General features: G+C 38.1%; 1 protein-coding gene across 1 annotated transcript in view; it reads left to right on the top strand.

Annotated features, from left to right (window-relative positions):
- VCAM1 (vascular cell adhesion molecule 1) overlaps nt 1-17123 on the top strand; it is a 20146-nt gene extending 3023 nt beyond the window's left edge. Inside the window, exons 3-9 of the mRNA XM_008584317.1 lie at nt 2263-2583; nt 3872-4138; nt 6878-7153; nt 9206-9526; nt 10390-10656; nt 12179-12445; nt 16225-17123. Of these exons, the coding sequence (XP_008582539.1) occupies nt 2263-2583; nt 3872-4138; nt 6878-7153; nt 9206-9526; nt 10390-10656; nt 12179-12445; nt 16225-16385 (1880 nt within the window). The 3' untranslated portion in view covers nt 16386-17123. The remainder of the gene's footprint in view (nt 1-2262; nt 2584-3871; nt 4139-6877; nt 7154-9205; nt 9527-10389; nt 10657-12178; nt 12446-16224) is intronic.
- The last annotated feature ends 4671 nt before the right edge of the window (nt 17124-21794 follow it).

The raw sequence follows: 21794 nt of genomic DNA, 5'->3' as shown, positions 1-21794 counted from the left end.
CTTACTGATGGCCTCTCTCTCTAAAAAACAGGACTTGTTTAGGGTCATTCTTCATGACGACCTCATCTGATTATCTTATAATTATGTTGGTTCCTTTCCACTATGCTGGAGTCCAGCTTTGCCCAGTAAACTTCATTGATTCTTCAACAAGCCCCATGAGTTGCTAAAGCTTCCTGAGAAACTGTGCTTGGCCGGCTGCTTTCAATTATGCTGTTTGTACATGCATAGTTTCTGTCTGTGCAGCCTCCTGAGCTCCTTGAAAGGTCCCCTTATGTAAACACAGGGAAAAGTAGCAAGTTCTTATATTACCTGACATCAAGTTGTGCGGTTTATAAGCACATGTTTTATGGAATATGAGGCACAAAAATTACTAGTGGAAAATTTTACATAGCAAAGTTATTTCCATTTCCTTTTATTTTTCCTACAAGTACCAAATAGTTGAAGATTTAAAAAAGAGAAATGAAGATGCTTCTGGCTTTAATTATCTTGCCTGAGGTTTTTCTCCAAGAATATCTGTTTTTCATTACATTTAACAGTTCTGTCTCCATTCCACATTTGATTGTAATTTTCTTATGGTTGGGACCTTTGTATTCTCCTTACTGCACAGTCTTGAACCCACCAGTATGTTACCATCACGACAGTGTGTAATGAAAAAGGTAACCCTTGCTAAAGAGGCACTGACCAACTGAAATANCGGATCCTATATAGGGATGACCGGTGCGCTCACAGCGCTCACTGGCTGAGCGCGGTGCGCCCGGTCTCGAAAAGGACAAAAAAAAAAAATTTCCAGTTGATTATATCTACTCTTTTACTTGCTCATGTGTTCAAATGATTACTTGCTCATGTGTCCAAATCCATCCTTCAGGGATTTTCCATTCATTTATTCTTATGCAATTTGGTGCTTAAAATCAGTTTAAAGATTAAGTAGAAGATCTATAATTTAATAATGGACTTCGGTATAAAAGTTTTCTCCTCAGACATAATACAAAATATCCACAAACATTTCACTCACTTGACTTTGGTGTTGATAAATTTAGGATTTTTGTTTGTTTGTTTAATGCCATAAAGCCTTGGTGCTCAACCTCAAAAATACTTGTATAATGAGTTAGATTTGCATCATGAACATGAGTAAATACCCCTAGTTTATTAGGCTACAAAANTCACGACAGTGTGTAATGAAAAAGGTAACCCTTGCTAAAGAGGCACTGACCAACTGAAATATTGTGTTGTTTTGTATTAGAAGGTTCAATGGTATATGGTTGGGACATTAAATTAGGCATTTCAGGAGGCAAATCTGCCTTCCAGAGTTTAAACACTGAACAGGTATACCTTTCTGTGGATGAATTCCTGTCAGAGGCAGCATTTTCAAAACCCAATTATTTAAAGTTGCTCTTTTCAGGGCCGAACCCGTGGCTCACTCGGGAGAGTGCGGCACTGGGAGAGGCCGCAGGTTCGGATCCTATATAGGGACGGCTGGTGCGCTCACTGGCTGAGCGCGGTGCGGATGACACCAAGCCAAGGGTTCCGATCCCCTTACCGGTCACACACACACACACACACACACACACACACACAATAAATTTGCTCTTTACATTTCTTAGTATATCTTGCTCAACAACTATTCTTTACGATGGCATTCTGAGCCTTAGATGCATTATCTGTAAAATTAAAATATATCTGCCCTGACTAAAATAAGAGAATATGGTAATAACATAATATAAATCTGTAGTAGCAGTACAGAGTCATAGTCCAAATTTTCTTATCTGTAATATGTGGTCCCTGTCTCTTAGGGTTATTGTGAGGGTCAGATAAAATCATTTATGTTAAATCTATAGCAATGTGATGGGCACAAAGTTTCAATAAATGTTAGATTTTCTCTGCCTTCCTTTACTCCAATAGCATGCAACCCTTAATACATGCAAGATCAGAACTGGAGAATCCTCTAAAAGGTGGCTGATTCTGATTCCTGCTTCTTGAACCCACCACAAACCATGAAAGACCATTTGAACAATTAATTCTGTTGTATTAATAAGACTGTATTAACAAAAACATTAGGATTAATTTGCATTGTGTTAAAATGTTAAGAGGACTTATGTAACAGAACCCACCACAAACCATGAAAGACCATTTGAACAATTAATTCTGTTGTATTAATAAGACTGTTTTAACAAAAACATTAGGATTAATTTGCATTGTGTTAAAATGTTAAGAGGACTTATGTAACATGAGCAAAAAGCCTACTCATGTATTTGGCCTTTGCAGCTTTCCCTAGGGATCCCGAGATTCATTTGAATGGCCTTCTGGAAGTCGGAAAACCAATCACAGTCAAGTGTTTGGTCCCTGATGTGTACCCATTTGACAAGCTGGAGATAGATTTACTGAAAGGTGACCATCTCATGAAGAATCAGGAATTTCTGGAGGTTATGGATAGGAAGTCCCCGGAAACCAAGAGTTTGGAAGTAACCTTTACTCCTATCGTTGAGGATATTGGGAAAGCTCTTGTTTGCCGAGCTAAATTACATGTTGATGAAACTGATTTTGCACCCAAAGAAAGGGAGACTACAAAAGTACTGCAAGTCTACAGTAAGTACTTGTGTGATTTGGTCTAGTCGTTATGAGAGATCAATCTTGGGTGTATATAGCAATAAACTTAGCAACTGAGTCAACAAGAAATATGTTTGTAGTTTTTACTCCATTTTTATTTGTTGAGAACATAACATTTGCCAACAGCATAATTCAATGAAAAGAATACTGGATTTGGAGTGAGAAGGTTTGAGCTTAATTTCTAGTTCCATTAATTGTTTGAGCTTGGGTTACTTAATTTTTCTGTTTCCCAGTCTATCAAAGGGGAATAATACAATCTGATTGAAAATAGGCTCAAATAATAAAATGTTTTTAATCATGGTTTGTAAACTCTTATAATATGCCTTGAAATATTAGTTGCATAGGTATAGAAGCTTTAGAAGGTGAGCACTCATTCTGTGTATGTGTGTGTGCACACCTGTATATAAATAAGCTTACACACACACACACACACATACGCGTGGGGGGAAGGTGACAGGGTTTGATTGTCCCCTGTCTAACTGAGACTACCAAGGGATTTGAGGCAGTCTTGTAGTCCTAGAATAATGTAGGATTGAACTCCCTGTGCCCTGTTCTAGACTAAATTGCTCTGTTCTGTTCTGGGCACCACATTTAAAAGGAGTATCACCAACTCTAGCATGTTTAGTGAAAAGAGAAGGAGATGGGAAAGACTTTTAACAATGTTTTGAGAAGAATAGTCAAGAAAGTGGATATTTTTCCAGAGAAACAAAACTTGGAAAAAAGAGCTCTAATTAAGTATTTAAAAGACAGTAGTGTCTTTTAAAGAGGGATTTGGTTTATTCTGTAGCTGTAAAAGTCTGAACTATGACTAGTTTGTAGAAGTTAGTTTCAAAGAGGAAGATTTCAGCTCAATGGGAGAAAATGTTCTAGGATTAGATCTGTCCAAAGCTCAAATTGACTGTTTTATAAAGCAATGGGTTGTCTCTTTCAGTAAATGTTGAGGCTTACTTGAATGAGCACTTGGCAAGGATGCTTAGATGGGACTCCTACTTATAGGTGGGAGATTGAACCTCATGACTCTAAGGGCCCGTCTTAATTTCTGAGTATCAGCAACCATCTGAAAACACTAAACATCAAAAAAAGTAACTCAAGTTCATCAGAAACTAGACTATTTTGTAATGAGTCAGCTGTTTTTAATACTAATTTGGCAGAGTAAGTTTGTTAGATTTGTGGAAGCACATAAACACAATCTATGAGAGAAATACATTACTCCTGTTGGATCAAGATGATGCTTAGCAATTGCTAATATTATGCCCTGCTTTTTCAGTCTCACCCAAAAATACAGTTATCTCTGTGAATCCCTCCACAAGGCTGCAGGAAGGTGGCTCTGTGACGATGACATGTTCCAGTGAGGGTCTACCAGCTCCAGAGATTTTCTGGAGCAAGAAATTAGATAACGGGAATCTACAGCTCCTTTCTGGGAATGCAACTCTCACCTTAATTGCTATGAGGATAGAAGATTCTGGAATTTATGTGTGTGAAGGAGGTAATCTGATTGGGAAAAGCAGAAAAGAAGTGGAATTAATTGTTCAAGGTGAGTAGAATGTGAAAAAGGAATGATAAAGGTGTTGTCATTGGGATTTGAGTAATATGACACAGCTTCAATGCTGAAATTCCTTCCCTAAGTTTCATTGATGGCCCAACTGATTGCCATGTACTTAGGCACAAATATATGTGGGTATTTATCCTACTCGTACTTCTTGGAAGTCTTTCCTCCAAGAGCTTCCATGGCTCTGCTTTTCTGGTTCTTTTCCATGTTGCATCATTTCCTTGGCTTTTTCTCTTCCTCCTGCCTCTTGAATGTTGGTATTTTCAGGTTACCACACCTGGTCCTCTTCTCTTCTCACTCTAGACCCCCAAGAAGTGGACTACTATAAGCTGATTATTCTCAAATTCATGCTTCCATACCGTATTATTCCAAACTGTCAGTTCCACCCCAAAATGATCCTTAGAATCTGACCTCTTCCTCGGCCTTCTTGCCATTGCCTTAGTTTATCATCTCTCACTTGGACTCTTGTAAGATGTTCTTAAATAACAGCACTCATTGAACCCTAACTATGTTTCAGGCATTTTATATATTCTATCTGTAATCCTCAAGAAATAACTATAGGGTAAATATTTTATACTCATTGTACAGATGAGAGAATAGAGTCTCACAGAGATTAGTAATGGTATCACCTACTGATTGTATACCTGATATTTGCCAGGAATTCTACATTCTACTTTATATTTATTATCTCATTCATCTTCACCACAGTGCTATAAGGTGGATAAAAACTCTGGCACAGCATAGTTCATAATTTGCCTAAGGCCAAATAGCCTGTTAGTTGCATTTACTATGATTTTAATACAGGCTTTTTTTATTCCCAAACTCCACACCTTTTCAATTATAGCTATCTATCTTTATTAATTGTTTTTTTGCTATAAGGTGGATAAAAACTCTGGCACAGCATAGTTCATAATTTGCCTAAGGCCAAATAGCTTGTTAGTTGCATTTACTATGATTTTAATACAGGCTTTTTTATTCCCAAACTCCACACCTTTTCAATTATAGCTATCTATCTTTATTAATTGTTTTTTAAAAATTAATGCTATATTTAATTGACAAATCATAATTGTATACATTTATGTAATACAATGTGATGTTTTGATATATGTAAAAATGTGGAATAATTAAATCAAGCTAATGAACATATTCATCACCTCACTTATTTTTTGTGGTGAGATTTGAAATTTGCTTTCTTAGTTATTTTAAAATAAAATAATAATATTATTTTATAATAATAATGTGACAAATAAAATTATTATTTTAAGATTATAATTATAATTATTATATTATTAAATATAACTGTTATAAATAAAGTATATTGTTAACTGTGGTCACCCTGCTGTGCAATGCATCTAAAAGCTTGTGTCTTGTATCTAACTGAAACTTGGTGCCCTTTAACCAACATCTCCCCATGCCCTTTCTCCCCACCCCTAACCCCCAGCCCTGGTAACCACCATTCTACTCTCTGCTTCCATCAGTTTGACATTTTAGATTCTACGTGTACGTGAGATCCTGAGGTAGTTGTCTTTCTGTGCTTGAGTTATTTCACTTAGCAACTTCTCCTGGCACAGATGAGAACCTTAGAAAATGTAGTATATTGGGATTATTTAAGTATTGAGGATTTCTTTCTCCCGTCTCCAGTCTGCTATTTACAAGGAAGATTTTAGTGATTTTCTAGAGAGTCACATTTGTGCCTTTCAGAGTTGCCCAACCACTCCCAGTTTCTTCAGGGGAATAGTGAAGATATGGAATTCTCTTTTTCCCTAAACAGCAGTTATGCACAAAGGCTTGTGCGCCCAGCAGGAGTTTTGAGACTTAGGAGTTTGCCCTCCCTTCTCAGCTTTCATCCCCTGAGTTAATTGCAAAATATTTTTATATCACATCAAACAAATTTTGGAGGTGACTTATGTATCACTTTAATGCTTAGGTTTTGACTTGCTTTCAGTGTGATTCTGTGTAACTTTCAATGTGATAATTTTATATTGTTGGAACAGAAGCTCTAAGCACTGATCCATTATGAGTATTGTATCTAATTGGAAGGCTTTTTTGTAGCTTTTTCCAGTTCCTCTTTTAGATCATGTTTTATATCCACATGAGGATAACTTGATTTAGTTGTTCTAGCAACTGAAAAGCTGGGGTCTTGAATCAGACGCAACTGGCACCAAGTCCTAATTTTGCCACTTGCAAACTGGGTAAAGTTAGTTAGCATTTCTGAATCTAAATTTTCTCAAGAAGAAAGAGGAGGAAAAGGAAGAGAAAGTAGAAAGAGGAGGAAGTAAAGGCCGAGAAGAAATAATAATACTAGTTCATGAAATTGTTGTGAGGATTAAATGAGATGATACATGTAAAGTGGTTTACATAATGCTTGACACACAGGAACCACTATATTTATTTGAGCTATTGTCCACTATTGTAGTGATCTGATATATTATATTTGAGCAGAGACTGGATTATTGCTATGAAAAGATGCCAGTCTCTCTCTTGACAAATCGTTATCTATGTTCATTCTGTTAAATGAATGAATCAACAGACTATCATGAATTCATGTTTAAAAGATGTGGTGTCATTCCTGGTGATCCTGAGGTGAAAAGGAGTAATTTCTTCTTGGCACAGATATTAGCTAAAAGGAGATTAAGAAAAATAAAGATCATATATGAGAATATGATGAAAGAAGAAAATAATCTTATCTTCTTTTCATCTTCATCTCCACCCCCCATCCCCCAGAAAAACTGTTTACCATTGAGATCTCCCCTGGGCCCCGGATTGCTGCTCAGATTGGGGACTTGGTCGTGTTGACATGTGGTGTCACAGGCTGCGAGTCCCCATCTATCTCTTGGAGAACCCACACAGACAGCCCTCCGAATGGGACGGTGAGGAGTGAAGGGACCGAGTCCACACTGACCCTGCACCCTGTGAGTTTTGAGAACGAACACTTTTATCTGTGCTCAGCGACCTGTGGACAAAAGAAAGTGGAAAAGAGAATCCAGGTGGAGCTTTACTGTAAGTGGTTTTCAGAGTTGTTTACTTTGTTTTTTTAGTTCCATTGGAAGAAAAACGATGAGAGTCTGTGATAATCAATGAGATCTGTGCATTTAGAAAAGGAATTTAGCATGGTGAATGGTTCCTAAATCTCTGAAACAGAATGGTTTGGTGCAACATAATTGGCCTAAGTCTTACGTATGCATTACATATGAGGGATCTTCAAAAATTAATGGAAGGATTCGTATTGTCTTTTAATTTAATTTTTCCACAAACATTTTGAAGTAGCCTGGTACATACTCAGCATCCACAGACTTAGTTCGTGTCTGGTCAATGCTGTCTCATCATGCACCTGAACACACTCCATGCTCCCTCCTTCCCAGTCCTTCCGTGTGTTCCTTGTGTTTGTGGGGTGTGTGGAGGTGGCAAGTGACAGCACTGGGGGTCGGTGCCTTTTCAGATAACTGGGTGGGGCTGACTGCTGCTCGACTGTTCACACTGTCTTAAAGCACATGTGGAAAGCTGAGGTGGAGAATAACAAACACACAAAAGAAAACAAACGAGGCAATGGGAAGCAGGAGACAGTTAAAAATGAAGACAGGGAGTTAGACTGGAGGTGGGAGGGTAAGAGCCAGTAGCTCAGGAGAAAAGCAGAGTCAAGAGGCAGCACTAGGTCTTAACACTGATTATGCTGCTTACATGCACTACGCTTTTTTTTGCTCTTCTGGTCATCTTAATAAAAATCGTTTACAACCTCGAATTTCTATACAGTAGCTCAGGAGAAAAGCAGAGTCAAGAGGCAGCACTAGGTCTTAACACTGATTATGCTGTTTACATGCACTACGCTTTTTTTTTGCTCTTCTGGTCATCTTAATAAAAATCGTTTACAACCTCGAATTTCTATGGATTTGACATTGCTGGTGTTCTCAGTCTATAATGAATGAGGGACAAAATATGCAAAGTGACCACAAAGCTATTTCTTTGAGAAGGTTACTCTGTCTTCTTTTATTGAGGAACTCGAGAGAACAGATTGTAGAGATTTTCCACCGGAAACCCTACCCAAACTTGTGTTACCCTTCAGGATTTTGTTCAGAATGAGTTAGAGTATGCTTGTGAAGGGATTTGAATCTCTCCAAAGAAGGGTAAATTTTACTGTGTTATCGTATTACCCAGAGTCCTGGATCTGCTGATGTGGGCACATTCCCAGCAGAAATGAGAACCAGCAGTGAATGCAATATGGAAATAGTTGGGAATGTATCACTTTAACAACACTTTTGCTGAAGGAAAAAAACATTAACATTACTCTTGATAACGATTACAGTCTCATTTTTATTTACTTGTGTAAGATATGTTGTAAATATTATTATTTAGAATCTAAATCTCTTAAATTCTAAATAATACAGTTAAGGCAGTTCTTTTCTTAATTACGAGTATTATCTGAACAATATTTAAAACTTGGGGTCTAAATCTGGTCATTAGAAATTTAACTGTTGAAATTGAGAACTACCCTGTGGGTCTCATTTGATACCAAGAGGCCGCACAGCTCTGTGACCTCTGTGAAACTAAGTCTGGACTCTGAGGTCAGAAAAACATGGTCTCTTACCCTCTGTAAGTTTTAGTTTTCCTGGCTGTAAAATAAGTTAAAAAATACCATTTTTATCAGGCTGCTTTGAAGACTGAGATAATGAATGTTACGGGACTAGTTCATACTAAGTATTCAATACATCATGGCAAATATTTAAAACATTTAAAATAAGATGGTAGAAGCTGATGTGTCCTTAGAAAAGATCAGGCCATGGTGCTCAGCCAGATTGCATCATTAAGAAGAGAAAAACAGAAGTAAAAATATTTGATACTTGATGACTTGATGTACTAAGTACTTTTTGTTTCCAACATTATTTATATTTAATATCATAAATATGCATTTATACTTAATTTCATTATTTATGTATTGATGATCATTCTATCTTATGTGAATTAAAGCTGTCATTTTGAGACCTTTGCATTTAATAGAGCTTAGCGCAATTTTTCCTTGATTGTCACATTTAAACATCATTTTTGCAATATTTGCAGCATTCCATAGTGATCCAGAAATTAAGATGAGTGGTCTGCTAGTGCATGGAAACCCTGTCACTGTAAGCTGCGAAGTTCCTAATGTTTACCCTTTTAACCAGTTGGAGATTGAATTACTTAAAGGGGAGACTATTGTGCAGAATAAAGTATTTTTGGAGGAAATGGATAGAAAATCCCCAGAGACCAAAAGTTTGGAAGTGACCTTCATCCCCACCACTGAAGATACTGGAAAAGTTCTTGTTTGTCAAGCTAAGTTACATATTGGTGAAATGGAATTTCAACCCAAACAAAGGCAGAGTACACAGACACTTTATGTCAATGGTGAGTACATATGTGACATACCCACAATTTCATATGGATTTCTTTATCATGTTTGCCAGGAAATAGTTAACATAAGGTTAATGGTTAAAACGTTGTGAGAAAAAAAAATAACTGAAAAGATATTCCAAAATAATGATGATCATAACAAACCATCCCCTAACGCTTGAAATAATAATAATTTATTTGTTTATTATTCTATGAGTTGGCCTCTGGGAAGGGGCCAGCCGGGCAGTTATTCTGCTCAATGTGGTATCAGCCGAGCTCCCGCATGCATTTTTGGTCAGATCAGCAGGGCTGGCTGGTCTCAGATGGCCTCACTCACATATCTGGGACCTTCTGTGAGTGTTGTCATCCTCAAGGAAGGTAACCTAGGCTTACTCACCAGAGCACAGTGTTTCAAGAAAGTGATAATGAAAGCAGCCTCTTAAAGCATGGGTTTGGGAGGCCTATCCCGTTATTTCTTCCACATTCTGTTGGTAAAAGAGTCACAAGGTCAGCTCAGATTCAAGGGGTGGAAAGACAGACTCCACCTTTCCACAAGAGGAGATTCAAATCACTCATGGTCATGTTTAATCCACCATAAATGGCAATACACACTATCGTTGATCGTCTGTTCTTTGGTAGCAAGAGAGTTTCTGCAGAACTTACTTCCATTAGAAAATACCCATGATGTGTTCATATTCTACTCTATCATTTTGTATTTGCCGAAGTAAATGGAGACAGAATCCTCCTGTGGTACCGCTATCAAGGTTTATAAACTGCTCTAAGTCGCTGATTCCACAGCCCCATTTTGCAACAGTATTAAAACTGTTTAGAACTCAGGGAATCAGGGGTCAAGCTAATAAGTGTCTCTCCCTTTTCAGTTGCCCCTAGGGACACAACCGTCTTGGTCAGCCCATCCCCCATCCTGGAGGAAGGCAGTTCTGTGAATATGACATGCTCTAGCAGTGGCCTTCCAGCTCCAAAAATCCTGTGGCGCAGGCAGTTAAATAATGGGGATCTACAGCCTCTTTCAGAGAACACAACTATCACTTTAATTTCTACAAAAATGGAAGATTCTGGTACTTATGTGTGTGAAGGGATTAACCAGGCTGGAATAAGTAGAAAAGAAGTTGAATTAATTATCCAAGGTAAGCAGAGTGTGATTGAGTTGTTATTGCTAGTGTTTTTTTTTATTATGTTAATGGTAATTAATGAAGTCCTCTTTGAAAATAAAATTTTTACTAAAAAAAGTATTGAGGGTTTTGAAGAATTCCTGATGTTTCCCATTCATGGGAAGCTCCTGGACTGGTACTTTCTCTCGAGCCATTCCAAATCACTTATCCTGAAATTCTTTTTATCTTAAATGAAATGCTAGCTCTGGTTCCAATTACACTTATAAGGCAATGATTATGGTGTTGAAATAAGGATAGAAAGAGATATATATGTATTTAAAATTTTAGTATCAAAGCCACCACATCTGGCTGAATTGGACCCTGAGTGTCAATCTCACAAAATGCTTGCTAGTATTTGCTTAGTAGCCCAAGAAGGCATTCAAACCTTTTGTAAATTCTGAGATTGAGAGTAGCAATAACTGTGCCCTCTGGTTCATCAGCCTGGTGACAGTCAAACCACCAGAGATATCAGATCTAGGCCCCCTCTCTCTGAAATGGAGACCTAAGACTGAGAACAAAACAATTCCCAGTGGGCAGGTTGAAACCGTGGACAGTTACGAGCAAAACCATGAAGTGATCAATTTGGATTTGCTCCAATACCTTCCCGTTTGGGTGTTGGGGATCTTTTCTTCTCCAAGGCTGCCATTTCCTCTCTTACATCTTGAAAGTATTCCCATGAAGGTATTAGTGACTCTCTTGTTACCTCATCTCAATAAGATTTGTATTTTAAAGAAAGAACTTTGGAAGGGCAATGCACAGCATTAAAGAAAACCTTTAGGATGGATGTCATGGTCATTTGGCCTTGAATAGAGAAAGACTCTCAAATCAAGTCACAAAATAGATGACCTTAACAGGAATCTCACTTATAAAATGGTGTTATGATACCTCCCACCAATAGAGATGTTGTATGTCAACTACTCAGGCCAGTGCCTGGAACCTGATAAATGGCAGCTGTTTTATTAAGGATAATAAAAAAGCCATCTTTGTCCAGCTTAAAATAGAGATGTTGTATGTCAACTACTCAGGCCAGTGCCTGGAACCTGATAAATGGCAGCTGTGTTATTAAGGATAATAAAAAAGCCATCTTTGTCCAGCTTAGTTTCTTGGTCTGGGAGGATCCAGATCAAAACTCAGAAGGCCTACAAAGTACTTTGTACTTCAAGGAAAATTTTGCAAAAGAGCATGACAAAAAAATTAATTTCCTTTTTCACATTAAGTTCTACAGCTATTTATTACATACCCATTCTTTGTGCTAGGCTGGGTAAAGAATTAAATTAAGGGGCATGAAAGAAGCATAAGACATATCCTTTCTTGTTTAAAACATGATTATTTACAACAATCCAGTGGATACTTGACCTCTTTACATGCCCTTCTTAACATCTGATGCAAACAGTAGGCACAAATAGCTCTTTGGCGTCTATTGCTAATGTCATTAAATTAATATGGAATTGGTTTATATTTTACTCCATCAGAAATGCCTTTTAAATTCTCTTTACAGTTGCTCCAAGAGATATTCAACTTAGAGCTTTTCCCTCTGAAAGTGTCAAGGAAGGAGATACTGTCATTATCTCCTGTACATGTGGAAATTATCCAAAAACTTGGATAATACTGAAGAAAAAAGCAGAGACAGGAGACACAGTGCTAAAGTCTACAGATGGTGCATATACCATCCGCAAGGCCCAGTTGGAGGACGCAGGAGTGTACGAATGTGAATCAAAAAATGAGGTTGGCTCACAATCAAGAAGTTTAACTCTTGATGTTAAAGGTTAGTTTTTGACTTTTGGTTTTTGTTATTTATATGTAGTAGTTCAGGGATTTTGTGGATTGTATAGAATGTCTAGTATTAGATGAATGAGTTGCCAAAATGAAGCTGAATTCCATATTGATTGTGGTTCTTAACATTTCTTGAAATAATCAAGCACAGCTGTTCTATCCTATAGAGTTTAGCCCGGAAGTTGACATTAATCATTGGAGAGTGTGGAATTACCATTTGCCTTTTTTCAAGGTTGAAAATTCATCATTGGTCCCTGAGGTTTTGCACTTGTTAAATATTTAACTGTATTTTCAAAACCTCTCCCTGGGGGTTATCAGAAATCAAAGTAGAATTGGCACACCAGGAAAAAAAAAGGGGGGTGGTGGTGGTTCTGTTCAGACCCTCTTCCTTCCTTCCAGAAGGGAACATTATTTTTTGAACATAGAATAACTGCATGCTTTCTGGATTGACTCTTTTCAGGATACTAATTGGGAGTAGCAATCTGGATACTGAACAACATAAAAAATCTCTAGACTACAGAAAAGCCTCCTTAAAAATCCAAGCCCCTTGCCATCCTGTATCCATGAAAACTCAGGGGTCCCTTAATCTCCTAACCCCTCTGTGAGTGCACAGTAGGTAGGATCTGTTGATCTTATTGATGTAAGCAGAATATGTCAGCCTTGACTACTCAGTCTCACACTCCTTGTACACTAATGAGCTCCTGTTGTGTACTGGAAGCCATACTTGGCAGTGGAGTGCAAACGGGACTGCAAACAAATACCAACTCCTAAGAGGTCTGGCACATGGCTATTAGAGTTAGCAACCACTTGTTAATATAGTGGAAATTTGAACCTAAGTCACAAAACAGGTACAAATTTTACTCATCTGGCCAAATTTTTCAAGATTGCAGCTTTACTGTATGTTTTCTATTTTCACAGTACCTCCCTGAAACACTACAATATCAATATACCCATCTATAAATGTTAAAGAAGGGGAAATATCATGATTACATGTAAAACTTTTAGTCACCCACCTGCAGTGATCATCCTGAAAAGAGTTGATCTAGCCAATGAAATTACTATGTGTTTAAAGAATGGAACATTTACTTTGTATCATGTCACTCAAAATGATACAGAGGTATATGTAATCAGTGCTTCAAGTGAGGTTTGGGATGATTCTGGATGGACTGAGATCTCAGTTATGAGTAGGTTGAAATTCATTCATTCCTATATTCTTTAATCCTTGATGCCTCCAGGCCACCTTTAATTAAGCCTAGGCCCAGGAAATTGGACTCTAACATTTCAGTAATTTTGTTTGTAATTAATCGTTCTCTTTTAAAGACACATTAAAGTTTCTCTACTTTTTAACTCTCTCTCACACATAGTTGTTTTTTTTCTGAACCCATGACCCTGATGTTATAACACTGTGCTCTAACCAACTGAACTAACCAGCCAGCCCCTCCTTGTTGTTTTTTCTAATCACTTTATGGAATTAATAACTTACATATTTGCCACTTTTTAGTTATTATTTAAATGAATAAAGAATATGAGGCACTCAGCTGGAAATTCATGTCCCCAAACTGAATATGATTTAAAAGATCTAGATATGAATGGAAACAAAAAATTAACATTTTGGGGGGTATTTCAAACTGGTTTTCCTTTGTATTTAGCTAGCTGGGTTTTTTATTTGTTTGATTTTATTTCAGCTTGAATGTATTTCACTGATAGAAATGGTCAGGAGTCTTTTTAAGATTTTCAGTATACATAGAACTAGTAGTAAATTGTACAGACAGACCCTGATTTACGATGGTCTGACGTCTGATATTCCGACTTGTGATGTTGCAAAAGCGATATGCATTCAGTAGAAACCGCAATTTGAGTACCCATACAGCCATTCTGTTTTTCACTTACAGTACAGCATTCAATAAAGTACATGAGGTATTCAACACTTTATTATAAAGTACGCTTTGCATTAGATAATCTTCCCTACTACAGGCTAATGTAAGTGTTCTAAGAATGTTTAAGATAGGCTAGGCTAAGCTATGGTGTTTGGTAGGTTAGGTGTATTATATCCATTTTCAACTTATGACATTTTCAACTTACAGTGGGTAAGATGTAATCCCATTGTACATCAAGGAGCATCTAAATTTGAAGATGGTGATAGGCTAGGCTAAGCTATGGTGTTTGGTAGGTTAGGTGTATTATATCCATTTTCAACTTACGACATTTTCAACTTACAGTGGGTAAGATGTAATCCCATTGTACATCAAGGAGCATCTAAATTTGAAGATGGTCCTGGCAATTGACTCAGCAGCAGCAAATTTGTGTTTTTCTGCAAATGCCTGATGGCAAAACTGAAAGGCAAAAGATAGGATTTATTAAATTGAAAAGAAAACAATAGGAACAGAAATACCATTGCCCAGCATGTCATCAATATTGATGCCTAATCACTATTATAGTGATGGACATTCAATTAAAATATTACCCTTATACTTTGACTAGCTCAACTCTAGCAAGGGAAATTAGAAAAATGAGGCAATTATCATTATACTTACAATGAAATGTTTTTTCTTTAATAATTTGAAAAATTGCCTTCACATCATCTGATGCTATTGATTCTTTTCTACTTGGTTGACCTCCAGTGATTAGAAAGCTCTAGGAGGAATGTCGTGATCGCTTGCGTCAGATCACTCATTTTCAGCCAGGACTGAGGCAACATATATGCCACTTAGTGAAACTTAATACTCATGAAGTCCTACCCATACAATGCTTTGCAAACAAAGTACAAACAGAAATGAGTTTCCAGTAAATGCCACACTATCTTTTTCAGATGTTAAATGGTATTGCAGCTATCAGATGATTTTTTAGTAGATTAGAAAGAATATTAATTTTAAAGTTTTTGTGTCTCTTACCTTCTGTCCTCCATTTATAATTAAGTGGCATATGACAGGATGTAGAAAGAAGAAAATGTATTAGTGTTCAAAAAATATTTTGGGGGGTGCCAACTACACCAAGCAGTGAGTCAGGTGTGGCTATTCAGTGGTGAACCAAAAAGAAAATAGATATACATGTCTTTGTGTTGCTAACAGTATAGAGAAGAAAAGCAAATTTAATAATCATATAGACATGTTTAATTACAAGCTGTGATAAGGGCTATAAGGGGAAACTACAGTGGGTTTTGAGAGTATGCTGGGGTTCTTAATTTAGGCTGGGGGAGATGTGGATCAGAGAATACCTCTACGAGTAAGTAACATTTAGGCTGAAACATGGTACTATCCAAGGAACTTCAGTTTTATTTTATCTATAGATGATATAACGGTTGAAGAGGAATAACATAACATGTTATAAGGATTTATAATTACTGGATGTTGTTGTAAAGTTATAACATATATTATATATAAAACATACATAATGTTATAACGTAAAGAGTATAAGAATTTTCTTGGAGAAATGATCAGTCATTTTGATTCATGGTGCTAAGAGTTCTAGCTTTTTAGTAGATATTTCTATTTCCCAAAGCAAACACATCTTTCCAATTACTGAACCTGAATCTGTTTGAATCCAAGTCTGTGGAAGTCATCAACCAGTATCTTTAGATCTATTATGACCATAGAAACCACCAACTAATAATTTGGATAATTCAGAGAAATGTGTGTTTTGAATCCTGATGGTCCTTATTCACTTCTCTTTGAAGAACTAGTTATACTGTTGCAATAAAACATGTAACTATCATTATTAAACGACTTGATTTTTGTACTAGACATTAATTGCGACCTTTTTGTTATTTTCCAGGAAGAGAAAATAACAAGGACTATTTTTCTCCTGAACTTCTCATGCTCTATTTTGCATCCTCCCTAATAATACCTGCTATTGGAATGACCATTTACTTTGCAAGAAAAGCCAACATGAAAGGGTCTTACAGTCTTGTAGAAGCACAGAAATCAAAAGTGTAGCTAACATTGAAATATTTAACCAGAGACACAATTTATCAGTCCAAATCCTTAGTACTCATCGTTCCATGAGAAAAACAACGGGCTGAGAGCGCTGACTTCCCTGAATGTGTTGAACACAGAAAGATATGGCTGCCTGTGCCCCTCACTGTGAGCAAGAAGCCAAAGGAAAACTTTCTGCCTGAAAAAGAGTCACTGACATTGAGATGAGATGACTGAAGGAGTTCTTTGATGTGTATGTACAATAATGTAATCTGTACATATGTAAAATCAAATTATGCCATAGCAAGTTGGCTTGGAATAGCAGCACTCTATATTCAGATTGTTAAAATAATTAAACAGTGTTGCTTGGACTGACCATTGTTACTTAATGCATCATAGGAAAATTTAACATTAATGTTGACTGGCAGCTGAACTATGTCATCTTTCCTTTAACAAAATTTTCATCCTATAAAGTTCATTGACAGTAATTTCATGTGTTGTAAAGATGCCAGGGTTTTATATTTTTATAGGCAAATGATAAAGTGGGCACTGGGTTGACTTTCACGTACTAAATACCTCAACCTATGGTATAACGGTTGGCTGGGTTTCTCTGTATGGTACTGGCGTGGTACGGGGATGTTTTACGATATTGTCCATCAGACTCCGTGTAACCTTCCCAATGGGGTTTAAAATGCAGCTTCTTTTGATTTTCTTTTGTAAATGTTTAGTTTTTTCATAGTAAAGTGATAATTTCTGGAATTGGAAGGGTTGTGTGCTTATTTATTATAAATTGCCTCCTTTAATCATGTTGTAGCTCTTTTTGAAGTGCCAGGTTCCAAGAGTGAAGTGGTTCAAACTATGGAAATGATGCAGACACTCAAGAGGTGGTCCTCAGACTGCTTTCATCAAAGTCAGCGAGGGAACTTGATAAATGTCCAGATTTCTTGGTGCCATCCTAACCCACTGAATTGAAATACCTGTTTTTGGGTCCTTGGAATCTGCAATTTTTAAATTAAAAAAAGACATAGTATAGGGGCCAAGGGAAGACATCCCCTTTAACCCCCTGAAGGTTCTCTAAAATAATCACCTGATAAACAGATTAATATGAAGAAAATACATAACCAATTTTATAATATCATAGTTTTATGTGATACAGGAGCCTTCAGCTTGAAGATCGAAAGATACAGGGAAGATTGTCCATATTTATGCTTAGGTTCCATGAAACAGGGACAGCCATGTTGAAATGTGATTGGACAAGAAAAAGTGTGATCTAACGCTAATAGACAGAGTGGGGAAACCCAACAAGACCTGTCCAGATTCTTCTCAAACAGGGACAGCCATGTTGAAATGTGATTGGACAAGAAAAAGTGTGATCTAACGCTAATAGCCAGAGTGGGGAAACCCAACAAGACCTGTCCAGATTCTTCTCGGTCTCTCTGTGTAACATTCATTCCTCCAGCATATGGGGAAGGGCCCCATCTGGAATGGAGGTCTTATGACCAATCCTCAGAAAAAGTAGCTCAGAGAATTTCTTTATGGCCAGCTCCAAGACAAAAAGGGTTTGGGGAAAGGAGTTTAGAGGATATCTATGATCTGACTTGGAGAAGAGGAAATCTAGTTTCTGTGGCTTGCCTCAGAGGAGAATGAGGCTGAGAAACAAGAGGACAGGAGAAGGTCACAGGAAAACTGCTTTTGAGGCTGTCTCTAAGGCCTTCACTTTGGCTGTCTCCAAGGCCTTCACTTTCGGGTATCGCTTTCTGTGCCCCAACAATAGTGTACATAAAAAGAGTGAATGTACATGAACACACACAACATAATGGGCAACAGATGAACACCACCGAGTCCCAGAGACAGAGCATTATTGTCCTTCAGAGCCTCTCTTATGTGTCACACACTGATGACAACTCTCTCCTCTCACTGAGCAGTAACCACTAATTATCCCAAATTAATTTTGATCATTCACTTGCCTTTTTTGGAGGTTTTATACCTTTGTATATATCCCTAAGTAGTACATTATTTAGTTTTGTCAGGTATTGAATTTTATATAAATACAAACAAATAATATATTTGCTTTGTGACTATCTTTTTTTGTTGTTGTTTTTGGTGGCTGGCTGCTGTGGGGATCCAAACCCTTGACCTTGTTGTTATAACACTGTGCTCTAACCAACTGAGCTAACTGGCCAGTCCCTGTGACCAAACTCTTTCACTCAAAATTATGCTCTTGCATAATTCATTCCTATTGTTGTGTATACATCATTCACTTTTTATTGCTCTATAGTATTCCATTATAAGACTTTGCCACAATATATTTATCTTTTCTACTACTGATGGATATTTGGGCTGTTTCCAGTTTTTTCTATTATGAAAGAAGCTTCTGCAAACATTATTGTGCATGTTCCTGGATAACATGTGCAAGAACTCACATAGGCTGCAATGATTTCTCTGGAGCCCACATACACTAATGAAGTCGCTGGGTTGTAATATATATGCACATGTTGAAGTTTATAGGGAAAGCCAGACTGCTTTCTGAAGTGGTTGAAACAACTTACACTTCCACCAGCAGTAAACAGAGTTCCCATTCCTGAACAGTTTGCCAAGTGTGGTATTGTCTGACTTTTAAAAATTTTTCTTCTTTACGGGTGTGAAATGATTTCTCATAATGTTTTAAAATTGCATTTCCCTGATGAATAGTGTGATTGAACATATTTAAGGACCTTTCGCGTGTAATATCATTTAAGCTTTCTCTTCTGTGAAATATCTGTATATTTCCTTTGCTGTTTTTCTACAGGCTAATTGTCTTTTTGTTATTGATTCTTGGAAGTTTTAAATATATATATTTAAATATATATCAAATATGTAAGTATCCTAGATGTTAATTCTTTGTTGGTTTTAAGTTTTACAAACTTCATCACTCAGTTCGTGCCCTACGTACTTCACTACTGTGCTTGTGACCTGTCTTTTCACTCCTTCTGTTCTCTTTTGATAACCATAATTCAATACTGAATGCAGTCAAATTTATCCATCTTTCCATTTTTGGCTTGTGCTTTGTATCATAATTAAGAAATCCTTTTCTACTCTGAGGTAAAATTCTACCATGGTGTTTCAAGTAAGTTTTGCAGCTTTACCTTTAATTTTTGTGTTTTTTCCTCCCCAAAATCAACTTTGGAATTAATTTTTACATACAATGCAAGGTAAGGATCCAATTTTATCTTTTTTCAGATGTTGAAACAATTGTCCCTTCACCATTTATTGAAATGCCCATTATTTCTTCCCACTGCTCTGGAATGCCACTTTTGTCGTACATCAAATGTCTTTGTGGGTCTGTTTCTGGGCTTTCTATACCATTCTGCTAAGATAGTTTTCTATTTTTGTGTCAATATGCATTGTCTTAATTAATATCTGATAGAGCAAGTGCCCTCAATTTTTCTTTTTCTTCAAATGGGGCTTGGTTTTTCTAGTTTTTCTACTTCAATACAAATTTTAAAATCATTTTGTTAAGTTATGCAAAGAAATATTAAGATTTTAACTAAAATTGTGTTAAGTCTATAGATTATTTTAGGTAGAGAGTTCCTTTTTCTCCGCAACCTCGCCAGCATTTATCGTTCAAATCTTACCAAATTTATTGAGGTTTTTCTTATTGTTCAGAATATGATCTATCCAGGTAAACATTCCATGTGCACTTGTAAGCAATACGTGTTCTCTGGCTGTTGGGTGGAGGGCACTATAATTGCGATTAGGTCAAGTTAGTTGTTTAGTTAGTGGTTTTCAAGTCTTTTATATATGTATTTATTTTCAGCCTACACCTTCAATCAATCACTGAGAGAGCAGTTTTTAAATCTCCATTTATAATTGTGGATTTGTCTATTCCTCCTATTGAGCCCAAAGGAAAATAAAGACTTATAAAAGGAGGTCCAGAAGCCAGAAAGATCAGGCAGAACAATTAGAGGGCACACCCAATGAAAAACTGCTGGAAAGAGATATTATTCTGTGATCAAAAACTACCAGAGCATTGGGCCGGCCCGGTGGCGTACTGGATAGTGCGCCGCTTGGGAAGCGCGGCGGCGCTCCCGCCCGAGGGTTCGGATCCCACATACAGACCGGCTCCCGCTCACTGGCTGAGCGAGGCGCGGGAGCAACGCCGAGGGTTGCAATCCCATTGCCGGTCCCCGGTCCGGTACGGGGGCAGCACTGAGGGTTGCGATCCGTTGCCGGACACGGGAAAAGACAAAAAGACAAAAAAAAAACAACTACCAGAGCATTGGGCCGGCCCGGTGGCGTACTGGATAGTGCGCCGCTTGGGAAGCGCGGCGGCGCTCCCGCCCGAGGGTTCGGATCCCACATACAGACCGGCTCCCGCTCACTGGCTGAGCGAGGCGCGGGAGCAACGCCGAGGGTTGCAATCCCATTGCCGGTCCCCGGTCCGGTACGGGGGCAGCACTGAGGGTTGCGATCCGTTGCCGGACACGGGAAAAGACAAAAAGACAAAAAAAAAACAACTACCAGAGCATTGGGCCGGCCCGGTGGCGTACTGGATAGTGCGCCGCTTGGGAAGCGCGGCGGCGCTCCCGCCCGAGGGTTCGGATCCCACATACAGACCGGCTCCCGCTCACTGGCTGAGCGAGGCGCGGGAGCAACGCCGAGGGTTGCAATCCCATTGCCGGTCCCCGGTCCGGTACGGGGGCAGCACTGAGGGTTGCGATCCGTTGCCGGACACGGGAAAAGACAAAAAGACAAAAAAAAAACAACTACCAGAGCATTGGGCCGGCCCGGTGGCGTACTGGATAGTGCGCCGCTTGGGAAGCGCGGCGGCGCTCCCGCCCGAGGGTTCGGATCCCACATACAGACCGGCTCCCGCTCACTGGCTGAGCGAGGCGCGGGAGCAACGCCGAGGGTTGCAATCCCATTGCCGGTCCCCGGTCCGGTACGGGGGCAGCACTGAGGGTTGCGATCCGTTGCCGGACACGGAAAAAGACAAAAAGACAAAAAAAAAAAAAAACTACCAGAGCATTTAAGAATGTGCAAGTGTAGCACCAAAATATCACTTCTTTTCTTTTCTTCAGTCACTACTGAACCATAATTAGTGGCTTGGGAAACATTCTGTTTAAAAGGTAGAGATTATCAGATTGAATAAAAAGCTAAGACCCAATATATGATGCCTACAGTCCAGATGAACAACAACAAAAACTGGTTAAAAGTGAAAGGATGGGGAAAGATATATTTACATAAAACAAAAGGAAGCTGGAGTGAATATATTAACATCAAGAAAGGGGAATATTTAAAAAAATTGTTTTAAATTTTATTTTTAACTGTACGTATTTGTGGGGTACTGTATGTTGTTTCAATATATGCATATATTGTACAAAAGACTTTCACCTGGCAATGCATCCTAGGGTGTTGAGTAGAGTACAATGGCTTTGCTTAGGATGGATG

Source organism: Galeopterus variegatus, unplaced genomic scaffold (assembly GCF_000696425.1).
Source record: "Galeopterus variegatus unplaced genomic scaffold, G_variegatus-3.0.2 Scaffold3222, whole genome shotgun sequence".
In the NCBI taxonomy this organism is placed as follows: Eukaryota; Metazoa; Chordata; class Mammalia; order Dermoptera; family Cynocephalidae; genus Galeopterus; species Galeopterus variegatus.
The sequence above is the reverse complement of the archived record's forward strand: the minus strand, read 5'-3'. Positions and strand labels throughout refer to the sequence as shown.